General features: G+C 42.4%; 1 protein-coding gene across 2 annotated transcripts in view; it reads right to left on the bottom strand.

Moving 5' to 3' along the window:
• The window catches only part of BPIFC (BPI fold containing family C), a 57265-nt gene that overhangs the window by 28079 nt on the left and 12939 nt on the right, over positions 1-16247 (bottom strand). For both annotated transcript variants that reach the window (XM_070370205.1, XM_070370206.1), the window contains 3 exons: positions 15939-16033; positions 8042-8171; positions 6313-6433 (listed from right to left, as the gene is read on the bottom strand). In XM_070370205.1, coding sequence (XP_070226306.1) covers positions 6313-6433; positions 8042-8171 — 251 coding nt within the window. In that variant the 5' untranslated portion in view covers positions 15939-16033. The remainder of the gene's footprint in view (positions 1-6312; positions 6434-8041; positions 8172-15938; positions 16034-16247) is intronic.

The following is a 16247-nucleotide window of genomic DNA, read 5'->3' as shown; positions in this document are numbered from 1 at the left end:
CAGTGAACTAAAATGGACTGGAATGGGTGAATTTAAGTCAGATGACCATTATATCTACTACTGCGGGCAGGAATCCCTCAGAAGAAATAGAGTAGCCATCGTGATCGACAAAAGAGTCCGAAATGCAGTACTTGGATGCAATCTCAAAAACGACAGAATGATCTCTGTTCATTCCCAAGGCAAACCATTCAATATCACAGTAATCCAAGCCTATGCCCCAACCAGTAATGCTGAAGAAGCTGAAAGTGAATGGTTCTACGAAGACCTACAAGACCTTTTAGAACTAACATCCAAGAAAGATGTCCTTTTCATTATAGGGGACTGGAATGCAAAAGTAGGAAGTCAAGAAACAGGAGTAACAGGCAAATTTGGCCTTGGAGTACGGAATGAAGCAGGGCAAAGGCTAATAGAGTTTTGCCAAGAGAACACACTGGTCATAGTGTTGTTGTTGTGTTGTTGTCCAACAACACAAGAGAAGACTCTACACATGGACATCACCAGATGGTCAACATCAACATCAAAATCAGATTGATTATATTCTTTGCAGCCAAAGATGGAGAAGCTCTATACAGTCAGCAAAAACAAGACCGGGAGCTGACTGTGGCTCAGATCATGAACTCCTTATTGCCAAATTCAGACTTAAATTGAAGAAAGTAGGGAAAACCACTAGACCATTCAGATATGACCTAAATCAAATCCCTTATGATTATATACAGTGGAAGTGAGAAATAGATTTAAGGGACTAGATCTGATGGACAGAGTGCCTGACAAACTATGGACGGAGGTTTGTGACATTGTACAGGAGACAGGGATCAAGACCATCCCCATGGAAAAGAAATGCAAAAAACCAAAATGGCTGTCTCAGGAGGTCTTACAAATAGATGTGAAAAGAAGAGAAGCAAAAAGCAAAGGACAAAAGGAAAGATATAAGCATCTGAATGCAGAGTTCCAAAGAATAGCAAGGAGAGATACGAAAGCCTTCCTCAGCGATTAGTGCAAAGAAATAGAGGAAAAAACAGAATGGGCAAGACTAGAGATCTCTTCAAGAAAATTAGAGATACTAAGGGAACATTTCATGCAAAGATGGACTCGATAAAGGACAGAAATGGTACGGACCTAACAGAAGCAGAAGATATCAAGAAGAGGTGGCAAGAATACACAGAAGAACTGTACAAAAAAGATCTTCATGACCAAGATAATCGTGATGGTGTGATCACTGACCTAGAGCCAGACATCCTGGAATGTGAAGTCAAGTGGGCCTTAGAAAGTATCACTATGAACAAAGCTAGTGGAGGTGATGGAATTCCAGTTGAGCTATTTCAAATCCTGAAACATGATGCTATGGAAGTGCTGCACTCAATATGCCAGCAAATTTGGGAAACTCAGCAGTGGCCACAGGACTGGAAAAGGTCAGTTTTCATTCCAATCCCAAAGAAAGGCAATGCCAAAGAATGCTCAAATTACCGCACAATTGCACTCATCTCACATGCTAGTAAAGTAATGCTCAAAATTCTCCAAGCCAGGCTTCAGCAATACATGAACTGTGAACTTCCAGATGTTCAAGCTGGTTTTAGAAAAGGCAGAGGAACTGGAGATCAAATTGCCAACATCCACTGGATCATCGAAAAAGCAAGAGAGTTCCAGAAAAACATCTATTTCTGCTTTATTGACTATGCCAAAGCCTTTGACTGTGTGGATCACAATAAACTGTGGGAAATTCTGAAAGAGATGGGAATACCAGACCACTTGACCTGCCTCTTGAGAAACCTATATGCAGGTCAGGAAGCAACAGTTAGAACTGGACATGGAACAACAGACTGGTTCCAAATAGGAAAAGGAGTATGTCAAGGCTGTATATTGTCACCCTGCTTATTTAACTTATATGCAGAGTACATCATAAGAAACGCTGGGCTGGAAGAAGCACAAGCTGGAATCAAGATTGCCAGGAGAAATCTCAATAACCTCAGATATGCAAATGACACCACCCTTATGGCAGAAAGTGAAGAGGAACTAAAAAGCCTCTTGATGAAAGTGAAAGTGGAGAGTGAAAAAGTTGGCTTAAAGCTCAACATTCAGAAAACGAAGATCATGGCATCCGGTCCCATCACTTCATGGGAAATAGATGGGGAAACAGTGGAAACAGTGTCAGACTATTTTTCTGGGCTCCAAAATCACTGAAGATGGTGACTGCAGCCATGAAATTAAAAGACGCTTACTCCTTGGAAGGAAAGTTATGACCAACCTAGATAGCATATTCAAAAGCAGAGACATTACTTTGCCAACAAAGGTCTGTCTAGTCAAGGCTATGATTTTTCCAGTGGTCATGTGTGGATGTGAGAATTGGACTGTGAAGAAAGCTGAGCGCCAAAGAATTGATGCTTTTGAACTGTAATGTTGGAGAAGACTCTTGAGAGTCCCTTGGACTGCAAGGAGGTCCAACCAGTCCATTCTAAAGGAGATCAGTCCTGGGTGTTCATTGGAAGGACTGATGTTGAAGCTGAAACTCCATTACTTTGGCCACCTCATGGGAAGAGTTGACTCATTGGAAAAGTCCCTGATGCTGGGAGGGATTGGGGGCAGGAGGAGAAGGGGACGGCAGAGGAAGAGATGGTTGGATGGCATCACCGACTCGATGGACATGAGTTTGCATGAACTCCGGGAGTTGGTGATGGAGAGGGAGGCCTGGCATGCTGCGATTCATGGGGTCGCAAAGAGTCAGACACGACTGAGCAACTGAACTGAACTGAACCGAGGTGGCATGCAACAGACATAGTTCGATGGCCATGTGCCTTACTATGAGTTATGATTATGACCACTGATTGAGCAATTGCTATCTGCTTAGGCACTGGAGTAAGCACTTTACATGCATTAGCTCATCTTCACCCTCTCCATAATCCTAGGAGGCCACTGCTGATTTTGTGATCTGCCATTCAGTGATGAAAAGATGAGAAACTTGGTTGAAGTCATATATAAGTAGTAGAACCAGACCTGGAAGCCTCCATCTGTGGTGAGGCCTCTTAACCACGAAGCTATAGCACTACAGGTATCATGCAAAGGACACTCAGCTTGGAGCCAAGTTTTCTGCTAGCTGTATGGCTTTAGTGAAGACTAAACTCTTCCAGTCAATCACTTAAAAGAAGAGTGTCATGGGAAGGTTGGGAAGACTAATAAGATCATCTGTATATAACTGTTGCACAGGAGAAAGCGTTGTTATGAACTAAGATTAGGGAAAGTTTTAAAATGTGACAGTTGAAAAGAAATGATTATTCACTACTTCCTCTTTTTGGCATCTTTTCCTATATTCTCTGTCAAATGTCCTGAGTATCACTGTGGGAAGACAATGGTAGAGACTATAGTATCTTGGAAATATTTTAATTTTGATACATATAGGTCTAACTCATTCTTTGTAATTGCTACAGAGTAATCCAAGCTGTGGATTAAAAAAAAAAATCATTGCTTTGTGTTTGGACATCTAGGATGTTTACGTATCTCTGTATTATAGACAATGCCACAGTGAACATCCTCATTCATGCTGTTTGTGTACATGCTTCTCTAGAGAGGAGATGTGGAATTGTTGGATCAAAGAGCACACCTAAAAATATGCTTGCAAATCATCTCCTAAAATAGCACTGCCTGATAGAAATACAGTGTGAGCCATATATGTAGTTTAACATTATCTAGTAGTATTAAAAAGGGAAATATTATTATTTCAACATGTAACCAACATATGAGATACCTTATTTTCCTTTTTAGAAAATAAGCCTTCAAAATATGACATGCTCTATACTAATGATATACTTCAATCTAGATACTGAATTTTCATCAAAAATTTTTTGTTGTTGTTTAGTCGCTAAGTCGTGTCCAACTCTTTGCAACCCCGTGGACTGTAGCCCACCAGGCTCCTCCGTCCATGGATTTCTCCAGGCAACAATACTGGAGTGGGTTGCCATTCCCTTCTCCAGGGGATCTTCCTGACCCAGGAATCGGACCTGGGTCTCATGCATTGCAAGTGGATTCTTTACTGTTTGAGCCACCAGGGAAGCCCTTCATCAAAAATACTTGGCTGTATTTAGAGTTTATAAACTTTTCAGCTGAAAACATTAAAAAATACAGTTCTCAGTTGTACCAGCCATATCTCAAGGGCTCAATAGTCAAATGAGGCCAGCAGCTCCTGTTTGGACAGCCAGATCTGAAATTTTTGTCCCAGTTTATCTGGTCCCAGTAGCAATGCATGAGAATACCTGTTTCTCCTCACGTTTAACTTCACTTTATATTATGGGAATCACCCTGGATTTTTCTGCTGTGGCATTATCATCAGTGTAATTAAATCATTAATTTTGTAAATACGTATTTAATGCTCATCTCTCTCACTGAACACTAAGCATATCTGTGTCATTCTCTGCAGTATATCCTATGCCTAGAACAAAGCCTTAGTACACTGTAGGTGCCCAACAAACCCCTGTTGGATGGCTGTGGTGCTGTGGTAGTGGTTTAGTCCCTAAGTAGTGTCTGACTCTTGCGACCCCAAGGACTGTAGCTGGCCAAGCTTCTCTGTCCATGGGATTCTCCAGGCAAGAATACTGGAGTGGGTTGCCACTGAAGGACTAACTGTAGAGCATCTGCCACATTAGACCACGAGGCCACTGAGGCCAGAGGCAGAGTTAAGGATGGCGGAGGAGAAAAATATAAGACAGTTGTATTCCAATGAAACTGTGGGGCTTCAACAGGATTCTTCCACTGCCTCATTAGAGCTTATTATTTGTGAGACAAAAATGAACCCCTAGTTCATCTAAGTCGCTCTCAATTTCTGTTATATACAGCCAAACCTTACTCCTAATTTGTGCTATCACACATAGACACACCAGGGAACTGAAAGATCTCTGCTTTAAACTATTTCTAGTCTCGTTCCAAAACATTTGATGATTGTTAAAGATTATCAGTTATATCTCAAAGGAAACTCGCCAGTCAACGCCTTGAACTGGTTGCAGCCTAAGTGCAAGAGCAGCGTCTGTGTCAAGGAAATCTAGATGTGTCCGAAAGTTGCCTCTGCCTCATTGCCATGTTAGGATGTCTGCCCGCAGCATGTGGACTTGTACCTCACTAGGCACAAATAGTGCTGGGTGCAAGGCCCTGTGTGAGCAGCACTATTCCTGAAAATCTCTGCCCTTTCCCCCAGTTTCTGATGTTGCACCTGCCTCCTACCTACCCCTTAAGAGTCCCTCACTTTCCTCCCATGGGGAGAATGTGTCTTCAGAGTGCAGGCTCTCCTCCTCCATTCTTTGATTGATGAATAAAATTTCTGCTCTTCTTTGTTGAACCTGGTCTCAGCTGACATGAGCAGCACTGGGCAAGAGAAGGACCCAGTTGGGGGCCCCTCAGTGTAAGAGGGAGGGTAACAGTATAACCTCAAAACTCTATGCTGGGTGAAACAAGGATCTGGATCAATGTGGCAATTTTGTTGTTCTTACATTGACGGTCTTACACTATCATTAAGTCTATCAAACTAATTCGTGTTCAGCAGCTTCAGATTCTATGAAGTATCTTCACATTTGTTATAATATCTGACTTTTACTGTTTACTGATTTTGACATTTGATTTAATTGCTGTAATGTGGTAGAAAAGATTGTACCTGCCACCAGAATTCTTCTTAGGAAAAGCGGTTTATTGGAGAGAAAATTACTTGGAAAAGCATTTAGGAAGATCCTTTGGTACTCAGGAGTGGGTGGAACTGCTACACATGAAGTCAGGGGAAGAAACTTACATTGCTTCAGAGAAGGAGGGGAGGTCTAGAGAGCAAGAGGGCAGAAGGCCATGTGCCTTGTAACCCATTCCTATGACCTCTGAAGTCTTGACTAAACTTTACTAAAGTAAGATAAGACTTGATGAGAGTAGATTATGAAACTGAGATTGAACCCTGCATCCAGGTTTATGGGGGTAAGCAATGGAACAAACAAGAATTTCGTTTAGAATCTTGGGGACAAGGTAGCCACAGCTGGCATCTACATTCAGTTACAATTTTCATTTTAGGGATGAGGAGAGGACATTGAGACTCTGAGCAGATGTGTCAGGGGCACACAACGAGCATGCAGCAGAGATGTGACTTGGCCCCACGTGTTCTGACCCAAATACCACACACTCGGTCAACTCCATGACCCTTCTCGCTTGGGTGAGTCATCTGATAAGCCTGTCACCAAAGGTTGGTTAACTTCTCCTCTGTCCTGGTGTTACACCAGGACTCATGGTGGCATAGCCACAACCCTGAGATTTTAAAGATTAATTTCACTGCTAAAAATGCTCTTCTCTTTTACTTACTTGGTAAAATTGTAGTTCACATATTCGATTTTCACAAATTCAAGAGACTCAGAACCTTTTAAATCTGGGAGCTTTCTTTCCTTGGCCATTTGTTCAATCATCTCCATTCCAGCTTGAACAGCTGTGAAGCAACCAAAGAAAATGATTATTTTTTAATTAAAATTTTTAATTTGACTTTTTAAACTGTTTATTTGTTTTTTTGGTCACGCCATGTGGCATGTGAGATCTTAGTTCCCCAACTAGGGATCAAACCTAAGTCCTCTGCATCGGAAGTACAGAGCCTTAACCACTGGATTGCCAGGGAAGCCCCAGAAAATGTTTATTGATCAAAACAAGATGATGATGGCATAATATCATTAAATACATATGTGAAATTTATTAAGTAAAATCATACTCCTACATACTTAGAAAACAAGATTCTTACAAGGTGGATGTTACTGTCCCCACTTTGTAGAAGAAAATGCTAGTCCTCAGAAAGGCTACTGAAATTGTCCGAGACCCCAGAGCTAACAGCATGAGAATATGTTAACACAGGACAGTGTTAGGAAAAATGTAAAGTATCATTATTATCTTGTTTTGCAGATGAAGAAACTGAGCCTCAAAGAGGTTAATTCTTGCCTAAGTCACACAGCTAAGAACTGGGGGAGACCATAGTCAAATCTGGGCAATTTGACTCCAGAGTTTGTGCCTATTCCAGAAAATTATATTACACTGTCCTCTTTCTCTCCCAGATTCTTTAAATTCAGGAATTTTGGATCTGAGGTCCTTGGACTATTAGTAACTCTTCAACACCTAAAATTCTAATAAAATATTGTGATGTGTGTGTGTGTGTTTGTCCATCTAATTTTTCAGGGGAGAGGGTTCACATTTTCATCTTATTCTCAGGATACCAGCACCCCCCAGAATTGAGTAACCACTGATTTTGTTTAATTCTGAAATAAGCCCATCTTTATATAATAGCACCACAGAACACGCTTCTCTGAGCTTGACGGGAAATAGAGCTCTCCTGCCCATCAGAACGCTTGAGAAAAGTAATTCACACAATAACGAAGAACAATCTTTTCATTTTAACCTTCTCAAGGAGGAAGCTTTGTTTTCACTCCTTTCCTTTTAGCTTAAGCTCATTTCCACTTTCCTATTCTTGTTGGAAATTAAGGAGAGCAGATTTATCCTCTATAATACTGTGAATAGCATAGTAATATGGAGATATAAAGACAGAGGTAAAGGATAGAAAGATGGAATCCAAAGCACTCACAGACAGCTTGGGTTTGAATCTCAACACTTTGGCTCACTAGCTTGTGTGACTCTGCAAGTTACAAAATCTCCCTGTCCTTCACTTTTCTCATCTATAACATGGGATGTTAGCAACTGTGGAGGTATCTGTTGACACATGTGAAAATAATGTAGGTAATCTTCATTGGGAATTTGCTATTGCAAGATTCTGTTCCAAGTGCTTTTTATGTCCAAGATGTTCACTGTGTATGCATGTACAGGGGAAAGAGAGGTGGGGAGTGGAATATGAGTCTGTGGCTGTATTTAGATATGTCTGTTGTCAAGAGGATTATTTTTCAAGCAAACACTTTCCCCTCAGCCTTCTTAACATCTCTGGATCAGCCCACTGCCGAGCTTGTCTCAGTCATGAGATACCCCAATATGAGCTTCTGGATTTGGGTCAAAGACTCCACTTGGGAGGTGAGTACAGCCTGGCTTCTGAAAGCATCCAACTCACCATAGTCCAGGGCCCGCTGAGTAGCCCTCGCCTTGATTCCAGGGTAAATGGCCTGAGCAGATGAGATGTAGAGATTCCACAGGAGGAAACATCCCCAGAGGACTTGGACTTGGGCCATCTTTGTACACATCTGCAATTAGCCAACATTTAGAGTTCCTTTATTATGCTTTCTCATTGCCCAATCCAACCTAACATTTCTAGGTTTTCTTATTTTCATTGCTTACTTCCAGAACTCACTCACTCACTCCATCCATCCATCCATCCAACCATCCATCTAAACATCCATCCAGTGATCATTTATTGAACACATCAGAATGTGTTCCAGGTGCTGAAGATGTAGAGATGACCCATGTGTGACCTCTGACCTTTGCTTTCCACAGAATAGTGGGTGAATTAGACATAAACCATGGCACCCCACTCCAGTACTCTTGCCTGGAAAATCCCATGGATGGAGGAGCCTGGAAGGCTGCAGTCCATGGGGTCGCTGAGGGTCGGATACCACTGAGTGACTTCACTTTCACTTTTCACTTTCATGCATTGGAGAAGGAAATGGCAACCCACTCCAGTGTTCTTGCCTGGAGAATCCCAGGGACGGGGGAGCCTAGTGGGTTGCCATCTATGGGGTTGCACAGAGTCGGACACAACTGAAGTGACTTAGCAGACATAAACATACAGATAATTGTAACACAGTAAGATATAGTGCAATGCAATACAAGAGTCTTACAATAAATGTAACAACTTGGATATATCTTGGGAAGGATATGCTTTGGATATGAAAGTGGGATGGAGGAATTCTTGAGTTCTAGAACAAATGAGTCAGGAGTTTGGAAAGGTGGCCTCAGTGGATGTGAGACAACCACTTATCTGCTTTAAGATCCTTGTTGACTCTCCTTTGCCCACAGGACAAACAGGTTTAAGCTCTTAGCATGGCAATCAAGGCCTTTCATAACTGGCTCCGGACTTCTCCCATGCTCCTGACCCTCCTCTCCTATCTCAGTGAGGGTAGAGCTCTGAGCTGTCCACACTGAGCTCTTTACTGTCCTTCGGTTTGTCAGTTCTCTCACAGTTGAGGGCTTTGTCTTTAACTCTCGCAATATAAACATACATGCATGTACATCTCTTTCTGTCTCTCTATTTTTGCGTCGCATGCCCACATCTGTCTGGTGAATGCATCCTCCAGGGCCAGCTGCACAGTTCCTTCTGGGAAAACTTCTCAAGTGTTCTTCTTCTGGTAAAACTTCTCAAGTCAGGTCTGTCACTTCTGCCCCCGTCCTGTTAAAGCCCTCCAGTGGTTCCTTATCTTACTCAGCAAAAAATCCAAAGCCCTTCTACCAACTGCAAGGCCCTGCCCTGCTCACACCTCTACTTCCTCCTTGACTTTCCTTCATAGACATACCTGGCTCATCTGGACCCAGTCTCATTGGCTGACTTGATCTTCCTTGATCACTCTAAGCAGCCTGGATCTCAGGTCTTTACACTTGTTGTTCCCTCTGCCTGGCAGAGACAGCTTCCGGAAACCACGTGGCTGGGCCTTTCACTTTCTTCAGGTATTTTGAGAGATATCTCAGTGAAGCCTTTCCTAACCTGTCTAAACGAAACACACTCCCCATGACCTCGATATTCCCCATGCCTCCCTTGCTGTATTTTTTCTCCAAAGCACTAGTCATCACCTAGCATGGTTTCTAGTTACTTGTTTATTTTCTATCTCTCCTACTAGAATTTTAAGGCTTCACGGAGAAGGACTTCATCACTTCAGCACCTTGAACACTGACTGGCATCCAGTAGGCAAATATTGATTGAATGAATGAATGGCTTGTCTCTTCTTTGAGACTATGAAGTGGGCCAGGCATGACTTTGGAGGTCCCACAGTACTCGGAACAGTCCTTGATTTTCATATGTACAGTCCTGCATTGTGATTGTCTTGTCTGACTTACTACTATGATTCCAGAGCCTAGTACAATACCTGGCACATAGAAGACACATGAAAAAACTTACTAAACATCTTCTCCAAGGAGAAAGACCGCATCTTATTCACTGTTATCTTGCTAGTGCTTGACATATACCAAATGTTCAATGTACACTTACTGAATTAATGGATTCAATGAATTAATGTCACTCCATTTTCTTGATGAATGAAGCAGAGGTAGCAGCAACATCAGTGATACAGGTTTCTTCTAATGACAGTAGAGTTGGTAATGCATTTACAGGCCTTGTTTCTAGTTCTGGGAGTTTACAAGCTGGGGGACCTGTCATTCCTGTATTACCCACGGAGTTAACACACAAACGTGAAACTAGTTAGGGGAGCACTTGAGGGAGTGGTCAGGGAAGAGGGAGTTGTAGGAGCTGTGTATTTAGACAGAGGGAGGAGTCAGGCCAGTTGGGGCAGGGAAGGACCCCAGAGGGGCTGGGATTCAGGAGCAGTCCAGATGAAGGGGAAGGTCACTGTAAGAGGTGTGTGTGTGTGTGTGACAGAGAGAGAGAAAGAGAGAGTATCTCTGTGCTTGGCCAAGATAAACAAAGGACTTCCCTATAGCTCAAGTGGTAAAGAATCTGTCTGTGATGCAGGAGACCAGGGTTCAAGACTTGGGTCAGGAAGATCCTCTGGAGAAGGAAATGGCAATCCACTCTAGTATTCTTGCCTGGAGAATTCCATGGACAGAGAAGCCTGGTGGGCTATAGTTCATGGGGTTGCAAAGAGTCGGACATGACTTGGTGACTGAACAACAACAGAGAAAACAAACATTTTTGTGTGCCCTTGGGTAAGCCCATAGAAATGGGAATGCTACGAAGTAGACAAAGGGGAGTTCCAGAGAATTTATCTGAAAGGAGCACAGCAGTCTGACCAGGGGAGGGAGTGTCCGAGTAGGGCTACTGCTGGCTTATGGTGGGCTTTTGTGTGAAATGAGAAAGGATGCCCTCTGGAGATATACCAGCCTCTGTGGGACCAGCAGAGAATGTCCCAGGAAAACCCCACACGAGTGTATCCAGCTTGGTGGCAGAGAAAGGGCTGCCCCTCTCACCCCTGGGGCTGGCATTCTGTCCAGTGCACAAGCTTCCCCACTCATGCTATGGGTGTATGCTCAGACTGGTGAGTACTCATAGGGGCATTTTGCTAGAGGGCCATGAGATCGAGAAGTAGAGTCTTGATTTGTCCTGTATTGCATAAATCCACCTTCAGGTATGAGAAGAGGCTGGTTCAGTCAACCTGCTTACATTTGTCAGTGGATCTGTATATCCCTTGTCCAGAGAAGTCCCCAAACTCATCCCACTATTGTTATTGTTTAGTCACTAAGTCACGTCCGACTCTTTGTGACCCCATGGACTGTATCCCGCCAGGCTCCTCTGTCCATGGGATTCTCCAGGCAAGAACACTGGACTGGGTTGCTGTTTTCTTCTCCAGGGGATCTCCCCAACCCAGGGATCTAACCTGTATCTCCTTCATTGCAGGTGGATTCTTTACCATTGAGCCACTGAGGAAGCCCAAACTCACCCCATGCTTCCTGATTAATACCCGCACTTAGGCTGTTGCCCTTCACTTAGCCTACAGAAAGTCTGTGCATCCTCAAGGTTCACTGTAAACATAGTTCTCCTTCTGAAGCCATTTATGACTTCCCTAAGCTAATCTCATTTCCTTCTGAACCCTCAGTCAAAATATATATTTATTCATGTGCCTGTATTTCCTTTTTTTTTACTTATTGTCTGTCTCCTCTACCAGAATATAAGTGCTGTGAGGCCAAAGGCCTTGTCTGGCTTGGAGGTTTCAGAGCCTGAATCCCTCAGTGTCTTGGACGCGGTGAGTGACTGATAAGTACTGATAGAGGGAATCAATGAATCATAAGCAAAGAAATGGCCTTTATTTTTCCCTTGAATATAACATACCTTATTCTTCTAGGAACACACTCAAGAGAACCCCCTGCCCACGTGAGCCAGGTGCCAAAATGTCCAAAAGAGCAAAGTGAGCCCAGCAGAGAGTTGAACACAACATAGACATTCCCAGCAGAATGCACATACACGGAGGTTTATGCGCACGGTGGAATATTATACAGCAGTGAAGATGGATACCTCTAGCCTCACACAACTAAAAGGAATAGGATTTATTTCACCCTACATTTTATTATAGCTCTTTGCAGAGGTGGTTAAAGCATTTACACACTAGCAGAGCATATTCATCCATTAGAACAGATGGTGGCCACAGTTCTAGAGCAGGGCTGGGGAGATTAGGTCTTGGATCATGGGTGGGACAGAGGAAGTCTTGGAGGAGTGGCCATTGTGGGTATACTGGGGGGTGGGGTGGGGAACCCAGAGCAGTGACTGTTTGCTAATAGATACTGAGGTATTTCAATATTTTAAAACTGCTATGACCTTATGCCCGGAGAAGGCAATGGCACCTCACTCCAGTACTCCTGCCTAGGAAATCCCATGGACGGAGGAGCCTGGTAGGCTGCAGTCCATGGGGTCGTGAAGAGTAGGACACGACTGAGTGACTTCACTTTCACTTTTCACTTTCATGCATTGGAGAAGGAAATGGCAACCCACTCCAGTGTTCTTGCCTGGAGAATCCCAGGGATGGGGGAGCCTGGTGGGCTACCGTCTATAGGGTCACAGTGTGGTGTCTCAGCTGTATGGACTTGGTCTTGGTAGTAAAGGACAAGCTACAGAAAGAAACTGGACAGTGCAGGGGGCAGGCCCGGGGTGCAGCTTGAGGAAGATAAGGTGAAGACAACACTAAGGAAAGCACAGAGGAGCGAGAGCGAGAGCCGAGGAGAAAGAATTCCGGTAGGAGAAGAGGTCTCTCTGGTCAAGCAATGAGTGATCTGAGGGTTGGGGGAAATATGAGGAGCAGGATAAATGAGTGTGAGGCTCTCCATGTTCTGGGAGACAGGATGATATCAACAGCATTTTATACTCAGGGTGGATGCAGGAGTTAGGTCCAGTTGGACACTACTGAGCGACTGAACATGCATAGCATGCCATCTATCCTAGGCCTTCCTCGATCCTTTAGCTATCCTGGGAGTGGTCCAGGGGTCCTTGAGAGAGGGATAGGTAGAGATGGATGGGACAATGGGAGTAAGAGGAACACTCCTGGGGCTTAGATTAGTGGCTATTTACCAACTGGTATAGAAGTAGTTCCACATTTTAACAAAGGATGAGGCCAAACTGATGTGTAGTTATGTTGATATCACTGTAGGCAAAGAACTGTAAATGGGTGAGTCATGGCTAGGCAGGCATAAGAGAGTTTTTTTTTAATTGAAGTATAGTTGATTTATAATATTGTATGCAAAGCAACTCATATATATATATAGATATATATATGTATGTGCATATATATGTATATATATATGTCTGCTCAGCCACTTCAATTGTGTCCAACTTTCTGTAACCCCATGTACTGTATATATGTGTGTGTATATATATATGATATATATATCATACAGAGACACACACACACACACATAGATTCACACACATATATACGTGTGTGTGCTGTGCCAATGCAGGAGATGCAGGTTCGAACTCTGGGTCGGGAAGATCCTCTGGAGGAGGGCATGACTACCCACTCCAGTATTCTTGCCAGGAAAATCCCATGGACAGAGGACCCCGGCAGACTATAATCCATAGGGTCACAAAGAGTCAGATACGACTTAGGAACTGAGCATGAGCATATATGTATATGGTTATTTTCTATTATAGGTTATTATAAGAGAGGGATTTTTAAAATTAATTTTTTAATTGAAGGATGATAATTGCTTCACAAAATTTTGTTGTTTTTTTGCCAAACATCAACATGAATCAGCCTTAGGTATACATATATCCCCTCTCAGAGAGGGATTTTTTTAAATGAGGAAAAGATTTCATAATAGTGGAAAGAAATGAATGTTAGACCAAAAAGTCTATACCCATTAGATGTATGCAAAGTAAGGTAGAAATTATCTCTGCCTGGTATATAGTAGGATCTCAATAAATATTTGCTAACTTACTAACCAACTGGCTTACAAGATTCTTGTTAGCTAAGGAAAGTTCTAGAAAAGGTTGAAAACAATGAGAAAACCAAACTATCATATAAATAGTTCTTCATTTCTACAGTGAAAAACCACAATAAACCAAAGCAGAGATATTACTTATGAATGGAAGAGCAATTAAAATGATACATTTATATTTCTTCACAATTCACAAAACTCACAACACTAGTATATTTCTGCCATTTTAGACATATGGATACAGAGGCTTAGAGAGTTCAAATGACCTGTCCAAGATCCCAGAGTAAGTCAGACTCTTGGGAATCAAACCTGTTCTTCTGGCTCCTAATTCTAGTGTTTATGATTTTTTTTTTTCATTTGATGACTTGACAGTACTACACTTTTCATTTTTATCTGGGAATTTTAAATAGGAGTTGCTTGATGCCATCTTTTATGTGGAAAGATTCATTAAGTGTCTGGAAATGTTCAAGTATCAAAGTGCAAATCCATTTGTATTCTCTTGGGCACAAGTGGAGTTTTAAATTTCCTTCCAGCAGCCAAAAAACCTGTTTTCACTTCTTGGTTCAAGGAAGTTTCTGAAGTGGTCTACTTTGATGGAGATTTAGGAACTCAAAGCTGCATATAGAAAACACATATTTTTCTTCTCTAAATTTTATGAGTGAGTAAAATTACTGGGCTATAAAGGAATATATTGTATGTAACTTTCAGTTGAATTGTTTGGTTAGGATGATAATTTATGGGCAGGGGAGGAACAGAATCTTGTCAAACAAGGAGATGACTCCTAAAAGTTTAGGTAATTTGGCTGACAAGTAAGGACAGGGTGAGTTGCCTGTTAAAAGAAGGGATCAGGATGATTTAAAAACCTGCTAGCGAGTTACGTGTTTTGTTGCTTCTGAGGAATTCTTCTTTCCAATACTCAAAGCCTCAAAAGGCATTACATTTCCATACCAATATCCAGACAGAATAATACTTCTAAATTAAATGGCTTTTGCCTGAGCCATTCTGTTGACTAGAAATAAGAAAACTCACATACGACTTAGGAAAGTCCTGAGAAATATCAGTGTACCATTACTGCTCCTGAAGGAGAGCTTTGGCAGACTCTGGAAAAATTAAAAGGTGTGTTGAGTGAATGAAATGTGTAGCCTTTAAAATAAAGGCAAAGTTTGAGAAATTAAGTTCAATTGGTTTAAAGAAGCCTAGTCTATAAGAATATTCCAACCTAATGGTTAAGACAGATAATAAAATTGGTAAGAAGTTTAAATCAACAGGTATGGAATATAGGCAGACTTGAAGAATATTTCAAGGGATTCAGCCCACACATTTGATTTTATACCAAGATCTCTAATAACAAGGGCCTTGAAAATTTACCCCAAGTCTCCCCACCCCCATCCCCCAAAACTCCATACTTAACACATAAGAGTTACAAAATTCAGGTCGATGGGAAGGCTGTTTGCTCAGCAGGATCCAGGTCACTGTTGTGGTTTAAGACCTGATCCCAAAGCACAGAGATCACTGAAGTTCCTTAGTCTTGGCCACACCAGTCGAGAGACAAGTTAGAATTTCCTGCCACTGTGCTGGGTTCCCCACTGGAATGGAGGCAAAAGTAGAAGTCCAAACTATTGAGTCCCACTTTTGAAGGATGCAGAACTAAAATATGTAGTCTAAACCAACTCTCATTTTTATCTTAGGGCTGTTCACAGTTTTCTGGGTGGGCTGAGTGATGTAAAGAAATAAAGCATAGAAAAGGCTAGGCAGACCAAAATAATTCAGGATGTGTGACAGCCGGCTGTTCAAGGTGCCCTACCAGATCTGGGTCATCTCCAGCAAGAGGGTAGTTCCCGTTGGGACGCTGTGCACTGGCAGAGACTTGAAGGTGGTTCAAGCTTCAAGTTGATTCAATCTTGGTTCAAGATTCTTACCTCAAGAAGAGGAAGTATCCAAAGCCAGGGAGCGCCTTCAGTTCCCTCTGCCTTTGAAGTCGATGTGTTCTCCACTGGAGCCTTGAACTCATCTGCTGCAAAGATGATAATTAAGTCTGAATCATCTAGTGGTGAATCTTTTTAAAAAGCCTCTTTCAAAATGTGACACATAATTGCTTCACTTCAGTTACCCAACAACATGAAGACATGAATGAACACTTCAGTCTCTACCTAGATGAGCAGACAATGCCACCTATGCAATAATTATCTCCCTAACACACACACACACACACATACATGCACGTGCGT

This window comes from Bos mutus, chromosome 5 (genome assembly GCF_027580195.1).
Source record: "Bos mutus isolate GX-2022 chromosome 5, NWIPB_WYAK_1.1, whole genome shotgun sequence".
NCBI classification, from domain to species: domain Eukaryota; kingdom Metazoa; phylum Chordata; class Mammalia; order Artiodactyla; family Bovidae; genus Bos; species Bos mutus.
This window is presented reverse-complemented; position numbering and strand designations above follow the sequence as displayed.